The sequence below is a fragment of the Berghia stephanieae genome, chromosome 14, assembly GCF_034508935.2.
Source record: "Berghia stephanieae isolate SIO BIC M18660-M18661 chromosome 14, UCSD_Bste_1.3, whole genome shotgun sequence".
NCBI classification, from domain to species: domain Eukaryota; kingdom Metazoa; phylum Mollusca; class Gastropoda; order Nudibranchia; family Aeolidiidae; genus Berghia; species Berghia stephanieae.
In genome coordinates, this window is record NC_088373.1 from 16,470,085 (window position 1) to 16,488,965 (window position 18,881).

At 34.2% G+C, this 18,881-nt stretch overlaps 1 protein-coding gene across 1 annotated transcript in view; it reads right to left on the reverse strand.

Moving 5' to 3' along the window:
- LOC144959602 (uncharacterized) overlaps window positions 1–18,881 on the reverse strand; it is a 39,717-nt gene that overhangs the window by 297 nt on the left and 20,539 nt on the right. Inside the window, exons 9-19 of the mRNA XM_078892228.1 lie at window positions 16,058–16,387; window positions 12,550–12,728; window positions 12,022–12,145; window positions 11,360–11,500; window positions 8,847–9,008; window positions 7,480–7,785; window positions 5,653–5,799; window positions 5,128–5,247; window positions 4,697–4,816; window positions 4,266–4,385; window positions 1–545 (exon numbers count right to left, since the gene is read on the reverse strand). The exon at window positions 1–545 is cut by the window's left edge and continues 297 nt beyond it. Coding sequence (XP_078748354.1) covers window positions 532–545; window positions 4,266–4,385; window positions 4,697–4,816; window positions 5,128–5,247; window positions 5,653–5,799; window positions 7,480–7,785; window positions 8,847–9,008; window positions 11,360–11,500; window positions 12,022–12,145; window positions 12,550–12,728; window positions 16,058–16,387 — 1,763 coding nt within the window. The 3' untranslated portion in view covers window positions 1–531. The remainder of the gene's footprint in view (window positions 546–4,265; window positions 4,386–4,696; window positions 4,817–5,127; window positions 5,248–5,652; window positions 5,800–7,479; window positions 7,786–8,846; window positions 9,009–11,359; window positions 11,501–12,021; window positions 12,146–12,549; window positions 12,729–16,057; window positions 16,388–18,881) is intronic.

Sequence of the window (18,881 nt, forward strand, 5' to 3'; positions counted from 1 at the left end):
TATAACATAAAGTCTGCTTATATAATACTGTAATATAATATAATGAATTTATAAAGCGGCTAGTTCCAATTAAGAATTGCTCACTGGTGCTTTACATCAACACATCAAGTATCATATACAAATATAGAACTGAGATGTTAAAACCACATAAATACGATAATAATAATATAGTATATTATAATAAAATAAATACTTTCTAAATCGTCATAATTTATCGTTTTACTTTATATCATTCGCATCGTTTTTAAGCTTTTGTGTTAACCATCCAAATCCAACCCTTTCCTCTCCGCCTCTTTTAGTTCCTCCTTCTTTTCTTTTACCGCATGCAAGTCAGTTGTGTCAAAGTCCACGGTAGAGTATTCTACAGGGTCATATTTCTCCAGTTGTCATTTTTGGAACCCACCGCCGTCCTCGTTCTTGGCAGCATTTTTGTTGTTGTCCACAGTGACGGAGATGTAAACCAATTCTTCTTCTTTTCGAGTAACAGGGGGATCACCATCGTCCAGGGCACCATGATTCAGAGGTTTGTCCTCAACATTTGTTGCCTGGTGGAAAATGATAGTATATATAAGAATTATTAATAATAATTATTTATGATTCGTGTTATTAAATACTGAACTGTTTAATATAGCTTTTGTTTAATTTAGTTTTATGTATTTTTTCTTCTTCAAATTAAGCTTTCAGTGCTGTGCTTATTATGTTATTTTCCCTTTGTGAATTTGTGATTTATTGTAAAACGCCTTAGAGCATAAATTCATGGAGTTCGCTCTGTACACAAATAATTTAGTATTAATATAATTATCATTATAATAATAATAATGATAATAATAATAATGATGATAATAATAATAATAATAATGATAATAATAATAATAATAATAATAATAATAATAATAATAATAATAATAATAATAATAATAATAATAATAATAATAATAATGATTATTATTATTATTATTATTATTATTATTATTATTATTATTATTATTATTATTATTATTATTATTATTAATCTAACTTCATCTTCCATAACTATTCCTTTCAAAATATTTAACAAGGATTGGCGATTGATAGTATCGAAGTCGGCAACCATATCTATTCCAGTTATAACTCTTTCTACTTTTTCTGACAAGGTTTTGGCAGCAAGCCATTTGTGGGTCCAAACTACATCTGCAGTACTTCTCTCCGTCCTGAATCCGCATTGACAAATAATTTTCAACAATCGGTCTAATTCTATTCAGTGTGATCAGGGAGAGCGATTTTCTAATTGGATTAAGCAGAGTAATTGGTCTCAAACTCTTTGGAGGGCGTTTTGGATTTCCTGGCTTTTGATTTGATATCAGCTCCCCTTTATTATTATCCAGGTTCTGGTGATGTTCAAACGTCTGATTGAAAATGTCCGCTATATGTTCATCTAATAAGGGTGGTCCATGTTTTAGAAGTTCAGCGCATACTCCGTCTTCTCCCGGTGCTCTGTTGTTGTTTTCTAAAAGCATTTTTCACTTCTCTTGGTGTAATAGGTTTAAATAGTGGTCGGAGATCTCCCTCAAATGAGCTGACGTGTGGCGTTTTGTTGTCTTGAAATTTTGTTTTATAGATTTAAAAAAGAACATTCGAAATGTCATTGGGGTTAATAACTAATTTTCCAAGTCGTACTCTATCTTTGGGCTTTCAAATGGTGTTTTATACACTGCTTGATTGTTATTGCATTTACTAATATTATCAACTTTTTTTTGTCCAACTCTTCATTTCTAAGATCAATTACTCTATGTCTTATGCGGTGTAATATTTTGTTTCGTTCATATTTGAGTTTCTGTCTTTCTTTTTCATTTTTTGAAGTTAGATTAATCAGATTCCTCATAAGTAACACCTGGATAACCACAGAAAATAATCGGTGCCCCAGAGAATAAATCATTCCTTGGCAACATTGGTACACCACAAGGAGACAGCCTAAGCCCTGTTTTATTTATCATTTATCTAGAAAATGCTTTAAAAGATGTGCTTAAATCTGTACCTTCGGCCCAATCACGTTTTGAAAGCGAACTCCCCATGGAAATTGCATATGCAGACGACATTGACCTTAGTGGCCTGAAACTAGTCAATGTAAATGACATCCAAAGAGCCTTACAAAAATACCAACTGTACGTTAATACTGACAAAACAGATGTAAAATTACTGTAAAGGTAGGATAATTTATATGAGACAAGGAAGATGTAGAAAGAAGAAAAAGTTTATCGACGGCTGCACTAAATAAATGACGACATATATGGATTAGAAAAGATAAAATAAAACTAAACACTAAAATAAAATTATACACAACCCTTGTAAAATCCCTGCTTATATACAATTGCGGAACATGGGCACTGACTGGAACCGAAGAGCAAAGATTAGACAGATTCCATAGTAAACAACTGAAAAGAGTCCTGAATATACGATACCCCACAAAAATAAGTAATAAAATACTGTATGAAAAATGTAATGAAAGACCCTTATCCATTCAAATCCTGGAGACAAGATGGTGGCTTCTTGGGCATATACTCAGAAGAGATAAAAATATACCAGCTAATAAAGACATGAATACGTTTTTCACCCCATCTGGACACAAGAAATATCAAGGTAGACCACCCACGGCAATTTATACTGTCCTCAATAGAGACCTAAAACGCCTTCAAAATAACAAAGAACCGTACTCCAAACAATCGTATTTCAGTTTTGGACAGAATACTCGTCCTTCAAAGATTGATCGATCTAAATGTCAGTTATCGCCAAAAGCTCTCAAGAAGCCCAAGGTTTGGTTTGAGACTTTTTGCCAGAATGAGAGACTCAAATCGATCGCTATTTGAAGGATGAGTTTTCCGGTGAATTGTTTAAATACGTGTTTTTTCAAGCTACTACTGCTTCTGCTGCTGCCTCTGCTACAGCTACTACTACTACTGTTACTACTATTACCACTACTATTACTTTTATTTGATTTCTTTTTACTTTCTACTATTACTACTACTACTACTACTACTACTACTACTACTACTACTACTACTACTACTACTACTACTACTACTACTACTACTACTACTACTACTACTACTACTACTACTACTACTACTACTACTACTACTACTACTACTACTACTAATAATAATAATAATAATAATAATAATAATACAAAAATATAATACTACTACCACTACTATTACTTTTAATTTTAGTACCCACGATGTCTACTACTACTATTACTACTGCTACTACTACTATTACAGTCCACTACGGATAATCGCACCTCGGTTAATCGAAACTTTCGATTAATCGCAACATTTCTCAAGAAATGGAATTAATTCTATATAACAGTCACTTGTTGACTGCAACAAATTTCGGTTAATTGCGATAAATTTTCAACCTCAAAAGTGGCAAATTCAAGAAATCAATCAAACAAAATCTCATGATTAAATTTCGTCATGGGTGAAATCATGACATTTTGAAGAATTGAGAGCGGGGTTTAATGCTAAAGTAGTAAGTCACCACTCTATTAGAGACAAAAAGGTTGGGGCGTTGCAGTATTGTTCTATGAAGTCATCTGTGACCATTAGGTAGGAGGGCTTGGCATAGTCTTGACAACAGGTAGACAATGACATTTTTGAGGAGAAACTGAGCGGTATCCTTTGCTTTGGGATTGACATCTGTGCATATGGGGTTGGTGAGAGCGTATTGTCTCTCATCACGGCTATTCTCTTCGAATGTTGAGAACAAAAGAGTTAAAGTTCAACCAATCTAAGCAAGATGTCAGCTTGCATCAACGCTTCTTTTGCTTGGTTTTTATTTCAATCAAATTGCTAAGTCTGTGGTGGACTAAGAACAATGTTTACAACAACTGGTTTGAGTTTACCATATAACGCGGTATGAAACTGATCAGTGGTCAAATCAAAATTGTTATAAAAACTTCAACAAGCGGTGGTAAAAACAGTGTCCCATCATTTTATTTGAAATCGACTAAAGATACCGCAGCCATGGACAGTCCCAATATCTTGCAACAGAGGCAAAATGTTGCATTAGTGATCAGGAAACTCAACTCCGGTTACTGGCAACATTTTCGCTGATCCCAAAGTGTTGCGATTCACCGGAATGGACTGTACTACAACAACAACAACAACAACAACAACAACAACAACTACTACTACTACTTCTAATACTACTGATTACTACAGCCACAACTAATACAACAAAAATACTACAACTGCTACTTTTACGTGCTCTACTACAACTTCCATTACCTTTGTTTTGGTTTTTGAATATTTTCTCAACGTTTTCATACTCCACTTCAGCATTACCTCCATCCCCTGCGTCCACGCCTCCAGCAGCTCGGCCAATCTTATCCATTTGAAATGGACCTTCTGAAATCGGATTTATTAAAGAGACGGATATCACAGGGTTACCTCAGTCAGCTGGACATATAGAAAACATATTTCAATGTACTTAATATTACAGACCCTTTATCAGAGATCAGAGTGTTGTCTCAGTAAAGAAGGACATATAGAAAACACATTTCAATCTACTTAATATTACAGACCCTTTATTAGAGAGGATCAGAGTGTTGTCTCAGTCAAGATAGATATATAGAAAACACATTTCAATCTACTTAATATTACAGACCCTTTATCAGAGATCAGAGTGTTGTCTCAGCAAAGATGGACATATAAATTACCTTTGTTTTGGTTTTTGAATATTTTCTCAAAGTTTTCATACTCCACTTCAGCATTACCTCCATCCCCTGCGTCCACGCCTCCAGCAGCTCGGCCAATCTTATCCATTTGAAATGGACCTTCTGAAATCGGATTTATTAAAGAGACGGATATCACAGGGTTACCTCAGTACGCTGGACATATAGAAAACATATTTCAATGTACTTAATATTACAGACCCTTTATCAGAGATCAGAGTGTTGTCTCAGTAAAGAAGGACATATAGAAAACACATTTCAATCTACTTAATATTACAGACCCTTTATTAGAGAGGATCAGAGTGTTGTCTCAGTAAAGATAGATGTATAGAAAACATATTTCAATCTACTTAATATAACAGACCCTTTGTCAGAGATCAGAGTGTTGTCTCAGCAAAGATGGACATATAAATTACCTTTGTTTTGGTTTTTGAATATTTTCTCAACGTTTTCATACTCCACTTCAGCATTACCTCCATCCCCTGCGTCCACGCCTCCAGCAGCTCGGTCAATCGTATCCATTTGAAATGGACCTTCTGAAATCGGATTTATTAAAGAGACGGATATCACAGTGTTACCTCTGTACGCTGGACATATAGAAAATATATTTCAATGTACTTAATATTACAGACCCTTTATCAGAGATCCTTGTGTTGTCTCAGTGAAGATGGACTTATAGAAAATATATTTTTATATTCTTTATGTTACCGAATATTCTACATGGTGATCATTTTATGAGGAAACTCACGAATGATCAACGATGAATGTAAATGTTTGAACCGGAAATGAATAAGCGTGTGGCGTACAAAGGTGTTTGGTTACTTTCTACTTGAATTATCTGGCCTCAAAAACTCTTAAAGACAAACATACAAACAAACAAATGAAGGTAATCATCATTTCATTTTTTATTGATTTTAGCATTGTCAAGAGCGTCCACTCACCTCTCCTTTTCCTTTGATTATTCCTTCTACAAATGACAACAACGACGACTGAAATAATGACAACGATCAGGAAAGCAGACACAATACTGATGGCAACCACAATAGAAATGGAGGATTCCTGAATAGCAGAAGAGGATATTTCCAGTTCTGAAAAAAAAGACAAAACAGACGCACTCGCAAAAATCGGATGCATGGAATGCTCGATGATGAATGGTTCATTGAAAGAGCAAACTATTGAACAGCATAATACTCACTAAATGGAATTTACGTGATTCTGGGCTACTAGAAGCTGTGGACTATAAAATGGAATGAACAAAATAAATGACTATGACAGCTTCAAAAAAGAACCAAAATACCAAAAAGGAACTTTTCGGGTTCAAAACCCTTCTTCAGCCAACAACAAAAAATAATGCATTATACATTACTAAATTCCAGATTTGACGACAGATCAGAATTTCTTCTTCTCATCCCACAGTGGGTATGGACCACCGATGGAACTTTTCCATCCTCTTTTGTCATTGGCCAGTCTTTCCATCTCAAATCAGTATTTCTGAGAAAAATGTCAAAAAATTGTTTTATATATCTAACAGGCCATTGGGAAGGGAAATATTATGTGGGGAATATGCAATATATACATGTTAGTAATTTATCAATAATCGGTAAATTCAAGACATACAATTTTTGAGGTATGGAAAAAAAAAAGGGGGGGGGGGGTCACATAACAAAATGAGCCGCAACTTCTAAACAAATCAAATTAGTTATAAAAGCGCCGCTTCTTATGTTTGAAAGTTAACCTGCAGAAAATAAACAAAATATTTTGGATAATTTTTACATAATAGCTATTTTATATCCACATTTCCTGCAAATACGCAATTTTGAGAAAAAAAAAAAACACAAAAAAGATTATGAAATGTGATATTTCAAAAAGTACTAAAGATATGATCATGAAATTTGAAATAGAGAAAAACTGTGAATTTAAGGCACATGATTAAAGTTTGTTGTTGGTTCTCCTGCCTCCAACCTGTGCAGCGCCACCTGTTCGTGACACGGATGAAACCCGTCCATAGTAGCATTGAATACTTCCTGATTTCAGCCATGCCAAATATGCCTGGACATTGTGGGAATTACGATTGGGAACAAGGGATTTGAAAAGATCATTTGTCCTCTTTGCTTACACATATTTTGACTTATCCTTGTCACAAATAATAACATTTTAAAGTATTTTAGCCAATTTTTCAGGCTATAAAAACAAAACTACAAAAAAGGTATTTATTACGTCAAACTGATCTGCGAAAAAAATTAGTTTGACCTCATAGTTCACATGGAGTTACCCTAAAGTGTTGCTGTCGGCTTGAGACCCTTTATAAGGCTTTGAGCACGTTTAGTGAATATTGTGCTTTTTAATACCAACAATTTTATTACTACTACTACCACAACTGCTACTACTACGACTACTACTACTACTACTACTACTACTACTACTACTACTACTACTACTACTACTACGACGACGACGACTACTACTACTACTACTACTACTACTACTACTACTACTACTACTACTACTACTACTACTACTACTATTACTACTACTACTACTACTACTAATAATAATAATAATAATAATATAATAATAATAATAATAATAATAATAATAATAATAATGATAATAATAATAATAATAATAATAATAATAATAATAATAATAATAATAATAATAATAATAATAATAATAATAATAATAATAATAATAATAATAATAATCATCGTCATCATCACCACCATCATCATTAATATATTTATCATCATCATCATAATGGCTATTACCTTGTGTAGTGCCTTTGAACCAGTTGTCCTCACAAACCCGCGTTCCATATTTATTCATCGTACCTATTGTCAGGTTGTACGTTCTCCCATGATCCAATCCCAAGACATCAAGGCTCATATTCCCATGACGTGCTGTCTCATTCACCACTATTTCACCTAATTTCGTAAAGTCGTTGAGTGTGTCATCAAAGTTGAATATAACGAAACTGTCACCCTCCAAATGAGATACATCTTGAGTCCACTGAATCCTCAAATAGTACGGACCACTGTCTAATACTTTGGCATCTGATGGACAAAATGGTGCCTCTGTTGAAAGAAACAGTAATTAGATTTTTAAAATTAAAATAAAATTCCTTTTATTTATCCCATAGGGGAAAATTTTCTCTAGGGTCTATTCCAAGGGAAGACTGGAATAATCCAGGTGTACACCGCAGTGCAGCGCCGCAAATTGAGCAAGGGTGAGGTGACATGAACAGGGCCACACAGAGCAGCGGCGGGTTATCGAATTCGGTACCTTTTGGGTACGAAGAAAAGCCGTAGCGCTGTGCCACGCTGTCTTCAATGGTAATGGTCCTGACCCCATGACCTAGGTTATATCTAATCGAAATTGGAATTTACTCAAATCTCATACAGGGAAGAATGATATTTTTTTTTCAAATGTGCCAAACTAGTCAGTAATGAATGATATTAATTTTTTATTATTATTGCGGAAATACTACCACAGCTTTTACTTCTTCTATTACTACTACTACTACTACTACTACTACTACTACTACTACTACTACTACTACTACTACTACTACTACTACTACTACTACTACTACTAGTACTACTACTACTACTACTACCACTACTACAACAACAACAACAACAACTACTACTACTACTACTACTACTACTACTACTACTACTACTACTACTACTACTACTACTACTACTACGACTACTACTATATACTTACTACTACTACTACTACTACTAACTACTACTACTACTACTACTACTACTAGTATTACTACTACTACTACTACTACTACTACTACTACTACTACTACTACTAGTATTACTACTACTACTACTACTACTACTACTACTACTACTACTACTACTACTACTACTACTACTACTACTACTACTACTACTACTACTACTACTACTACTACTACTACTACTACTACTACTACTACTACTACTACCACTACTCAATATCATCAATTCAGTTCCCATCACAAGCTTGCTTACCACCACAACGTCATCAACAAGATAATCAAATGTGCTAGAGTTAAATCAACTACTTAATTCAATAATTCAAATATCTATAGATATAAACTCACATCAAAATACGTCAATGCCATACACGTATTTACCTGCATGTTTAACGGTAAAAGTCATACTTCTTTTTTGTCTGTATTCCAAATGATATTTTCCAAAGGAGTCCTCTTGCATAGAGACGTTGATGGATAGTCTCCCCTTGTAAAATGTGGATTCCTCGTACCGTATAATGTAGTGGCTCTTATCAACAACCCTATCTGGAAATATGAATTAGAAAATATGCAGAGATATAGAACAGAGTAAAACTGGTCTTTTAACGTATATGTAAAATTTAAAATCAAGAAGTTAAGGAGCAGGTGTACAAATGGTGTCAGACAAATCAAGAGAGAAAAGTACAAGAAAAAATACAAGACAAAAACCAGAAGGTCTGAGGTTCGATCTCCAGTCGAGATAGACTGGTTTTTTGGGATGTTTTTTTTTCTCTTATATTTTTATTTCTTGCTTTGTCTGATAGACCTTTCATACACGCTTTTTGAGATAATTTATCTAAAATGTAATCGATTTAATGCAGTTTTTAGCGTTACGACATCTATTCATTTAATTAGCACTAACTATGAAAAATGTTTTTTTTCTCTTTTTGAGGATAATTTTTGTTTAAAATCAAAACCCTATCTCCACTGAGTAAAAATGTTTTTGAATTTTAAAAATCCATTCATAAATAAACAAGTTATGACAGTTTCAAAGGTGTCATTTATTTGGATGACCCGCAAAGAGGAAAAAAACGCGAAAATAGGGGACGCTTTTTCGGCATTTTTTTCGACCTTTGGTTGTATCTTGCGTAATAAGTGGATTAAAAGATTGAAACTTGAAGAGCAAATTAGGATGGTTTTTGTAAAATACGGAAAAGTACTCGTCATATTCATATGATATTTTACAATCAAAAAGAAGAAATGTTCATGTATTACCTTGTCAGCGACAAAACCTCCACGCCCGGTAGTTTTAGAAATATTTTACTCCAAAGAGTAAAAATCTATTTTTAACGGTCTTCTGGTAATCGCACGAGTTTTGTCGCTTGACATAGTCTAAAATTACCTTTTTTCTAACTGTGTGCCAACTTTCAGTCATATTCATCGATAAACAGCGTCGTAATCAATTTTTTAAAAATAGCATATACGAAACGGCTTCGTCCCATATTTTGACGCGAATTCGGGCACTTCGTGAGCGAAAAAGAGGCCCAAAGATTTGTGCGGGATAGTCATTGCTACATTTAATCTTTGATCTAGCAAACCAGAATCATAACAACAAGAATTTGTTTTAAAAAACGGTACAGATGTGTCAGGAGAATCAAAACCATTCCAGTTATAAAAATGGAACTCGTCACCACCTCTACCTGATCGGGGTTCCCAATAATTCAGTTGGTAGAGCACTCGCTTATCACTCAATGGGACCAAGATCGATCCTGTGATGCAGTCGAGATATTTAGTTATTCTGATCCCATGTCCACCTAGAAGTGAATGGATCGCTGAGTTTGTTTGATTTGGCGGAAAGTACTTTGCGATAGACTAACGTCCTATCCAAAGGATAGCAAGCAATTACTATTGTCCGTTTCAAAGAATAAACTCCGGCTCCATGGGCCCAATGGCTCTGTAGAACTGCTTTAAAAAAGAACTTATATAGGAAATATAATCTAGATACAACGAATCTTACAACTTCATTTCAAAATTCTGAAATTATTCTTTTGTCTAATTAATGTTAAATGCTGTCTTTATTTAACCGAGTGCGTTTATGTGGTCTAGTGGTATGGCACTCGCTTTCAGACCGGAAGGTCCTGGCTTCGAGCCTCGCACGGCCCATAGTTGAGTCCTTAGGCACTTTACTCACATTCTCTCACCGTACTCAGGATGTATTATCGCCTAACAGGCGTCTCGTGCTACAAATTAAGTATTGCTGTTGGCCAGGGACTACATGTAAAGCGCTTTGAACACGTTTAGTGGATATTGCCCTATATAAAAGCTCATTAAAAAAACAATTTTACTCTTTCATATCACGTTTCTGAGCATTATTGAAATCTTTTACTAGTTCAACTGTCGTACTCCTGGGAAAAAAAAAACATAATTAAAAATTTGGCCAGAAAAATCGTCCTTCAAATATTAATCGATTTAATTGCCCCTCATCTTGACAAAAGACCCTTAAACCTGGGAAATTTTACTTAACTACCAAGGTTTGATAGAATTTTTTTTATCAAGAAGCGGTCATTAAAATCTATTGATATTTAAAGATGAGTTTCTGGCCAAATTAAAAGAAATACATTTTTTATAGAGAACGGCAATAAACTGGTTAAATAAATACTACCAGGAATGTCTTAAATCTTTTTCTTTTTGTATGTGCAACTTTGACAGGAATGGCCAGTTTGGCTAATTAATTCGCTTAAAATGACGACTGATTTTGACGACGATGATGAAGGTGATGATGATGATGATGATGATGATGATGATGATGATGATGATGATGATGATGACGATGACGACGATAATGATGATGATAAAAACAGACAACAAGAATGTTAATAGTGATGGTTACAATGTTTACAGTAACATTTCAAACTCACCATTTGTCTCAGAGAATAACTCGAACGATTCGATGGATGGTAGAGGATTTCCATACATGCATACACTGATCCCAAGCTGTGTCCCAATGTCTGCCCTGAACGTTCTATCGTCATCCGAGCTATGGCACAATGTTGGATCACCTGTTGATTTTATTTAAATATTATAATATGCCTCAAATGGTATGTAGAATTCGGGGATGCCTCGTTCAATTGGATTCAATAGTCTGATGTCATTTCCGCCCAACAGCAAGTAGCTTGGTTCCAAACAAAGAATATCTGTACTTTTTATTCTTCATGCTGGCTGGAATTTTTTTTACATGTCATGTGATCAGAATGTATAAAAGGCAAAACATGATCAGATTTATAACGTTTTTCTCCTCTGTATGCAGTTTTTTGCTCGTCGGAGAAGTATTTCATAAGGGCGTCCGCCATTGTTTCGATAGTTTAGAACCAGTTATTAAGTTACTATGCGTCATTATGAGTGAAGTGATTTTACGTCTGTTGAATCCTATATATATATATATATATATATATATATATATATATATAAATAAATATATATATATATATATATATATATATATATATATCATCATCATCATCATCATCATCATCATCACCATCATGATTATTATCAACACCATCATTATAATCTTACTTACATCTTATGTTCAGTCTTAGAGTTTTAGTCACATTTCCAGCCAAAGTGTTCCTGGCTTGACAAATGTAATCCCCATTATCAGAACACCTGGCTTTCTGAATAGTATATCGAACCCAGGTTTTTTCCTGTATATAATGGAAAATGGGAGAGAGATTAGATTTATGTCAGACGGATTTTAATCAGCTAAATTATCAAGTAATGTGATTTTACAGTATATGATGATGATGATGATGATGATGATGATGATGATGATGATGATGATGATGACGATGATGATGTTGATGATGATGATGATGATGATGATGATGATGATGATGATGATGATGATGATGATGATGATGATGATGATGATGGTGATGATGATGATGATGATGATGTAAATGATGATAATGATGTTCATGATGATGATGATGATGATGATTCTTTTTAATTGAACAAACTTAATTTCCTGGTTGTCTCATAATTATAGACTGTGAAATTTTATTTCCTAATAGCCTAGTAAAATAAATATATAGCTATCAAGGTTTACCGGAGTTGATTTCACAAGTTCAGTCTGATCAATTTGTCGAATGCTTGCACATGGAATCGGATTTCCGCTAAAGCGACAACTCAATTGTACAGAATGGCCTTCATAAAAATAATATTTGTCATATCCGGAACTCCAATAACTGCGAGCACTTGAGTCGAATTGTTGAATTGTTGGAGGCGCTGGAAATAAATATGGTGGAAAATGTTCAAGATGACTAATACATGAAGAAATTAGGCAGACAGATTCTATAGAGGACGTTTAAGGATTTACTTTTTCAGACCAAATTTGGCCGTATTTTAAAATTGATGAATATTATCAAATTTGGTATCATTTGAAAGAGATTTTTCAACGCTTTCAGGAAATATAAATATCTTGATCTAGAGCACGTGTACGCCAGTGTATATTCCCAAAGAGTTACCCACCCCTGTAGTATCATGATATGACATTTATAGAGAATTAGCCCTATGTAAACACCCTTGACACATATAAATTGCTGAATTATAAATCCATAAGTCCTTAAAAATGTTTAAAAGATTTAAATAAATAAATACAACAACTATTGATTAAGGCTTTTAACTTCTTATTTTTATTAAAACAATTATATCTGTGAAGGAATAATTGAAAAAAGGCATGGCATCTCTATTCCTTATTTCTTTCCCTTCCATTTATATATCCCCTAATAGTCCCAGATTTGATTTGTCACACTCTGGGCCCTGGAGAGAAGATACAGAGGTTTTCTTATAGATAGCTGTGGCGGGTTGTGTGTTATTTTTGTGGGATCGAGTCCAACCGATAGCTCAATGGTCTGGATTCGAACTAGTATGCGCGCTATGGCTCTCGTTACCAGCTGCGCCACTCAACCTATACCACAAACGGCTCAGGTTTAATCTAGGGGTGATTAAGAATTGCCTTAGGGTCCCTTATAACTTAATTGTATTAATAACAAGTGAGTCAAGACAATAGTAACGCCCAATACAATAATAACAATTCTATACATAAAGTTTAATTAGATTGTTACAGGAAAAGATAGAAAGAATAAGTATTTATTTAATATCAGGAAGAATAGCTCTAACTGAGTGGATCTAATTTATTATCTATTTATCTATAGATTTATTTATTGATTCATTTATGATTGATTGATTGAGTTAGTTTCTAATCATCTGTGTCTGTTGGAAATACATTTGAAAATGGTATAAGCCCGTTTGGCTTATCTTTATCCTGCCGGCTTGTTTGATTGAGGCAAATGTATCTAGTTCCATGTAGCTAGTTCCAGGGTTGGCTCCTGCTTTCAGGGTTTTCTGGACTTCACAACAGTGTGTTGTAGTTATGGACTGACATCAGGGGTTTACCACTATGCAAGGACTGGGAGGCAGGGATTCGGCACGGGCTGGGTGCTTCAAGGACAAGGACCTTCAATTCAGAGTTAAACAACAAGGTCTTAGAACCAATCGAGTTTGTCTTTCGCCACCGGATCGTCCTTGAGCGACACATCATAATAGCCTTTATTTGCCGACAAAGGCAAGGAGAAGCAGTAACTCCATGATAATGGTAGTTATTACATATGTATTAAACATCAACTGACAGTCGAGTTATCTTACATGATGAGAATTCAACAGGGTTGTGTCCCTGGTATTTCTTTATTTATTTTATTAATTATAATTGAGGTTATGATGTGTGGTCGGCGATTGGCGGTAGGGTACAGACATTCAAGCTATATACATATTGAATATAAATGAAATAATAGCATAGATCATAAACAAATGTTAACTATAGTATAAGATACATATAGATATAGTTTTGTACAGGTATTCCAACAAACGAACATCCACGGAATAGCACAATTAAAATATATACACAAACTATTATATTAATAATAGATTAAATTGAATTCACAGTAATATCTCGTTCCACTTTGAATGTTAACCAATAATTCATTTTACCTCCAGCCGAGGGAAGAAAAAACTTTTACAAGATTGAAATTGGAGGGATAGCTCTTCTTTCTTGGGCTTCTTAGCGTGTGTGTGATTTAGTTCAGAGGTGAATTTGATTTTGTGAATTGAGATGATGCGTTGGGATTATGGGAATAGCCAATCCGAAGAATGTTCCTGTTTAAGATAGCCAATGATATTCATATGCTTTGATTAATACGGAGTAACGGAGAATTACCGGAGAGCTAGGCCTTAATTGCAATTTTAGCTACTCTTGAACGAGACAAGAACCTCAGGGCATATGCACGTTGGAGTCTTGTTTGGAAAAGGTAGTTAGCAGGAGGTATGGATACAATGGGCAGACAATTTGAAGAGGTAAATAAGCCTTAAGCTGAAAGTGAGTGCTCCGTTATACAATGGAAAGGTTTCCCACCTAACGACCAAAATTTCCGTTAGAAAAATTTAGAGCTTTAATGGAAAAAAGACTGTCCATGTTTTGAGTATCTTAACAGGAGGTGTTAATCTGCCTTGGCAAATATATGTCTCGTCCACTAGGTTTGAAGTGGTTTTGAATGAGACGCTGACGAATGATAAAGAAACACGCAGTGCAAGAAAATCGTTCGTCACAATAGCCATTATTGGATACTACCACAAACCAGGTGGATCCGTAGAGTAGAGCTAAGCTCTTTGACTCCTGACTCAATATTAAAGGTTCAAATCTCGTTTTTTTTCTCAATTTTTGTTGCATCAATATTTTAAGACTTTTGATTTAAGAACTGTTTAATGTAATATAATAATAATAATAATAATAATAATAATAATAATAATAATAATAATAATAATAATAATAATAATAATAATAATAATAATAATAATAATAATAATAATAATAATAATAAATAGCAATAATAATAATAATAATAATAATAATAATAATAATAATAATAATAATAATAATAATAATAATAATAATAATAATAATAATAATAATAATAATAATAATAATGATGATGATGATGATAATAATAATAATAATAATAATAATAATAATAATAATAATTATAATAATAATAATAATAATAATAATAATAATAATAATAATAATAATAATAATAATGACAAGGATGATGATAATAATAATAATAATAATAATAATAATAATAATAATAATAATAATGATAATAATAACAATAATAACAATAATAATAACAATAATCCCTGTTTCTTCGTTTGAAATATGTAAAGTTTACACGAGTGACTCTCAAATTGGTGCAGGCAATCAGGGACAAATCACAGAACCATTCTGATTCTTTTATTATGAGTGATCTGTGTCGTTTCCACTTTGATCCCAACGTCTTCCGTTAGACCAAGCAGTTTGGTTGCTAGGCGGACGTGACGTCAGATTGTTGAACCCTATTCACACTGGTACCTGGGACATTATTTATTCATCAGAAATTAAATGCTATACTTCATGTTTTGTTGGGATTTTCCCCACATAAAATTTGCCCTTTCCGCATTCAGTAAAACTCTACCACGTTTTAATTAGCTTTAATTACACATACGTCAATAGGTTTTCTCACATTCACTATTGAAGGCAAGTTGTGTAGCTCTCAAATAATAACATCCACGTATCAAGTGAATTCCATGGCATGTGCATTTCTTGCCGTTCATTCTATCATTGGCTGTGACTCTCAGTGTTACTGGCTTTGATTTCTTTCCAGTTGATTTCTTCCTAATGTATATCTCGTTGGGGTTAGGAAAACCACATTGGAGATCTGTATATTGAACTATAGGTTTGCCTTTTTCAATTGAACAGTTAAGGAAAATGTCGTCCCCGGCTCTGAACGTGATAAAAGGCTCCGTCACTCTAGTCCCATTTTCAAACTTGAATTGAGGAGCTTCTGGTAGCTCTGTGAGAGAAATATAAACACAATAGCATTATAATTCAAAGTGAATACTCAAGTTGAGTTTTTATATAGATGGTATGCGCTTGGCTAAGAAGTTCACAACATTGCCATACGAAAGTATAACGGACCAACGCACAAAACTCTGTGTGTAACCTTGAGCGTTTATAGTCTGGATAATTCAGATTAGTGCCAATCATTCATAAACGTGGATGGCAAAAATCAACTCCATTTATCTGAGTAACGTCATCTACATTTTATCTATAGAGCAATATCCACTAAACGTGCTCAAAGCATGCTCGAACCTTCCAATCCGAAAGCCAGTGTCATACCACAAGACCACGTAGCCACACAGTGGTAATATCCGTACCAGACAACATAATTTACAGGATTTTAAGGTGTTATTAATAAATCGTCGTGAGGGTAAATTGTTGACCTATAAAGTTAACTTTACTATTTCAGAAAAGTAAGTGCAGCAGACACATGATGATAACAACAATGAATCAAGTGAGTAGAAAAGTGCCAGAAGACAATAGAGAATAGAAACACTTCGCGGCGATGGGAGGCTCGAACCGTAGCCATCGTTATGTTATAGCCTGACACTGAAATCCAAATGGACTGGCAGTTTAACGTCATTATTTGGTCAGTGTCAGGCCGTTGCCATCGTTATGTTATAGCCTGACACTGAAATCCAAATGGACTGGCAGTTTGACGTCATTATTTGGTCAGTGTCAGGCCGTTGCCATCGTTATGTTATAGCCTGACACTGAAATCCAAATGGACTGGCAGTTTGACGTCATTATTTGGTTTTGTCGTAGCCATCGTTATGTTATAGCCTGACACTGAAATCCAAATGGACTGGCAGTTTGACGTCATTATTTGTTTTTTGCATCGCTTAGTGAGTTGTCGTTAGTAGAGCTCATGGAAACAATTTATTTCATTGGTTGAACTATTGAATACAACTCATGATTTGTTTTCTTTTGTGGCCAAAGACTGGCATTTTGACGTCATTTTTTGGTCAGTGTCAGGCCATAACTTTACGAAGGCCACGCTCGAACCCACGACCTTACTGCTATGGCAACTCCGGTTGCGCTACTGCCAGAGTGATCCACCGTTCCCAAAAAAGGGGTATCAAACTCTGTCTATCTTGAACCGCTCTCCACCGACTTCTTGAGGTCATGGGTTCAACACGCAGACACCTCAAAGTTTGTTCGCCGGCATTTAATTTAAGCTTAATAGACATATTCATTCTGAACGTACATCGCCGCGAATTTAAAAAAAAATTCTCTGTTGTCTTCTGTCAATTTTCTTAAGCTACTATATTTTATCTCTTAACCCTCTCCTTACCAACTATAGAAAAATCGTCACATTCGTTAAGATACAACCACCATTTTTCTTATTCAAATTTTCTTTTGTACATCATCAAATTTAAAGAAAATGAACAGTGTTTTGTAGAATATGTTTTTCTAAAAAATTATATATGGCAAGAACTTATTGCTATTGTCTTTGAGTGAAAAAAGACCTATTTTTGTGTTAGTTGGGTCTGAAGTTTTGGGGAAAACCCTGAAAATGGCTGGTAAGGAGAGAGTTAAAAACTACAAATTTTTAAATTTTCAAGTGAGCAGGTCTGCTGTGGTTGGTAAGGAGAAGGGTTTAATAATTGAACCTAATATCAAGATTCAGATTAAAGCATCTTTTTCATCCAATGGTGGCAGATCGTTTTCAACACTTGGGCCTCAAATACGAAACAATCTTCCCGGGGCTATTCGTGAAGAATCAATTAAGTATCGTTGTTTTTAAATCAAAGCTTAAACATCACTATTTTTAAATTTTTTTTTTTACAAAAGCATATGTTAAAGTTTTTGTTAATGTTTCACTTTTATTTGATATAGCTAGCTGTCTTTTCTTAGTAATAACTGAAAGTGTCTTTTTTCACGTGTGCGCGCGCGAGTGTGTGTGTGTGTGTATGTGCGTTTGCGTGTGTGTGTTGGTGATATTCTAGATTGTCAGTCTTGGTATTGTGAAGCGCATAGAGCATGACCCAGTCATGGTTATGCGCTATACAAGTGATGTATTATCATTCTTATTCTTCTTCTTATTCTTATTCTTCTTCGTCTTCGTCTTCTTCTTCTTCTTCTTCTTCTTCTTCTTCTTCTTCTTCTTTATTATTATTATTATTATTATTATTATTATTATTATTATCATCATGATCATCATCATCATGATCATCATCATCATCATCATCATCATCATCATCATCATCATCATCATCATCATCATCGTCACCATCATCATCATCATCATTATCATCATCATCATCATCATCATCATCATCATCATCATCATCATCATCATCATCATCATCATCATCATCATCATCATCATCATTATCATCATCATCATCATCATCATCATCATCATCATCATCATCATCATCATCATCATCATCATCATCATCATCATCATCATCATCATCATCATCATCATCATCATCCCTCCA